At 54.0% G+C, this 2,018-nt stretch overlaps 1 protein-coding gene across 3 annotated transcripts in view; it reads left to right on the top strand.

Annotated features, from left to right (window-relative positions):
* The first annotated feature begins 221 nt into the window (after positions 1–221).
* Positions 222–2,018, top strand: part of TCHP (trichoplein, keratin filament binding) — a 25,063-nt gene continuing 23,266 nt past the window's right edge. For 2 of the 3 annotated variants that reach the window (XR_001515000.1, XM_006770323.2), the window contains exons 1-3: positions 222–305; positions 394–587; positions 1,759–1,969. Coding sequence is in view for 2 of the 3 variants with exons in the window: in XM_006770323.2 (XP_006770386.1) it covers positions 291–305; positions 394–587; positions 1,759–1,969 (420 nt within the window). In the remaining variant the exon portion in view is untranslated. Of the gene's footprint in view, positions 306–393; positions 615–1,758; positions 1,970–2,018 lie in introns of those variants that run through there. The other variant, XM_015568179.1, reaches the window with a different exon arrangement.

Genomic DNA, 2,018 nt, shown 5'->3' with positions numbered 1-2,018 from the left:
TATCTCTTTGAACTTAAGTTCCCTCCCTGCCAATAATGGGGTGGCAGTAATGAAAAAGGCCGTATGTACCTCGAGCTTGGCACATAGACGTGCTCTGTAAGTGACCGCTACAGTGCTTGTCTGTCTGCAGTGCCCTTGGGGACGTTTGTACCACAGCTGGGTGCAGTTCAGGCTTATTTAAGTCTGGGGTTTGCAGCCCTGAGGGCAGATCATTTAAACACTGCTGATGCCCGGGCCTACACGAAGACTGGATTTAATTGGTCTGGAGTGGGCTCCATCCCGTGATTCCCATGTGCAGCCAAAGGGTGAGGACTCCTCACTGAGGGATGAGGCCAAGCTTGAGAGGCTTCCTGAGCTGGCAGCAAGCTCATCTCCCTGCCCTGCTGTTCCCAGATGGCACTCCCCACGCTGCCCCCCTCCTGGTGCAGCGGGAGACTCCTGGACCAGCAGGTAGCACGGCAGCGACACCGAGAGCAGGAGGCCCGGCTTCGGCAGCAGTGGGATGAGAACAGCCGCTACTTCAGGATATCCAACGCCTGCAGCTCCAAACAGGCGGAATGGAGCTCCCAGGCCTCCTACCAGCGGAGGTAACTGGCGACCGAGATTGGACGGAGGTGGGCGGCCACGTGCTGGTCAGGGGATGTCTGTCGTCTTAAGAAGCTGGCGGAATATGGCTCTGTTGCATGTTTTCTCCAGGGAGTTGCTGGACAGCACAGATTGCCTGCCTGGCGATTTTTTCCAGCTGGAAATTGGAAAAAAGATAATCAGTGAAGCAATACATTTGCACTGAAAGAAATAAAATGATAAGAAATGTATGTGGAGCCTGGCTGGTGTGGCTCAGTGGTTGAGCATCGACCTATGAACCAGGAGGTCACAGGCTCGCTGCCCAGGAAGGGTTGTGCAGGAGGCAGCTTATTGGTGATTCTCTCTCATCATTGATGTTTCTCTCTCCCTCTCCCTTCCTTTCTGAAATCAATAAGAAATGTATAAAAATGTTTAAAAAAGGAAAAGAAATTTATGTAGAATCTGGAAGTCACCTTGTAACCCCACGTCCCCAGCCTGATTGCATATCCTCCCATACTTTTCCCCATTTGTGTTTGTGTATAAATATATACACACACATGCACCTTATTTGTGTAAAAATACTAGAGGCCCGGTGCACGGATTTGTGCAGGGGGGCAGGGGGGTGGGGAGCCCTCCTCTCCGGGTCCTGGTGCAGGTGAAGCAGATTCAGATTCAGGGCCGACAGTGCCCCAGCAGCAACCTCACCCATGGCTGATTCCGCATGAGTCAGGCTCCCTCCTCTGCTGTTTGGAGTGTCTGCCCCCTGGTGGTCATTGTGCGTCATAGGTGAACGGTCAGACAGTCGCTTAGGCTTTTATAGAGAGAGAGATGTAAAAATATGGAAGTTAAAAGCAGAGGCTTCAGAGTCCGACAGGCCTAGGCAGAAATCCTGACTGTGTCTCCTGCCCGAGTGAGCCTCCGTTTCCTCGTCAGTGAAGTGGGGCTGAAGCTCTGTAGGATGTATGTGTCGAACCAGCGTGGTTTTATCTGGTGCATGGTAACTGCTCAAGTAACATTCGCTAGTGCTGTTACCGTGTGCACACGTAAGCGCATTACACGTTTTCTTATTGCAGGTACAGGGTTCTGTCCTGCACAGTGTCCTGTGACCTCCATGCCACCCTGTTATTGCACCTCAGCCTCTTTATCCAGGTCGCCGTGGCCCACGTGGCTGACTGGTGGCTCCATCTCACCCAGCATGCACGCCTATCAGCGCGAGAAGATGAAGGAGGAGCAGAAGAGGCAGCTGGCGGCCAGGCGGGAGAGGCTCCAGCGGCTGCTGCTGGAGGAGCAGGACCTGCTGGCCAGAGAACTGCAGGAGCTGAGGCTGAGCATGACCTTGAGGGAAAAAAGAATTCGGGAGCAGCACAGGACTCTCAAGTCAGCCCGGGAGGAGCAAAGGAAGCTGGTACGTTCTCACGCCCTCGGCAGCATCCCAGCCGTCAGGGCTGCGCCCG

Source organism: Myotis davidii, unplaced genomic scaffold (genome assembly GCF_000327345.1).
Source record: "Myotis davidii unplaced genomic scaffold, ASM32734v1 scaffold803, whole genome shotgun sequence".
In the NCBI taxonomy this organism is placed as follows: domain Eukaryota; kingdom Metazoa; phylum Chordata; class Mammalia; order Chiroptera; family Vespertilionidae; genus Myotis; species Myotis davidii.
Note: the sequence above shows the minus strand (reverse complement) of the source record. Positions and strands in the feature narration are given on the sequence as shown.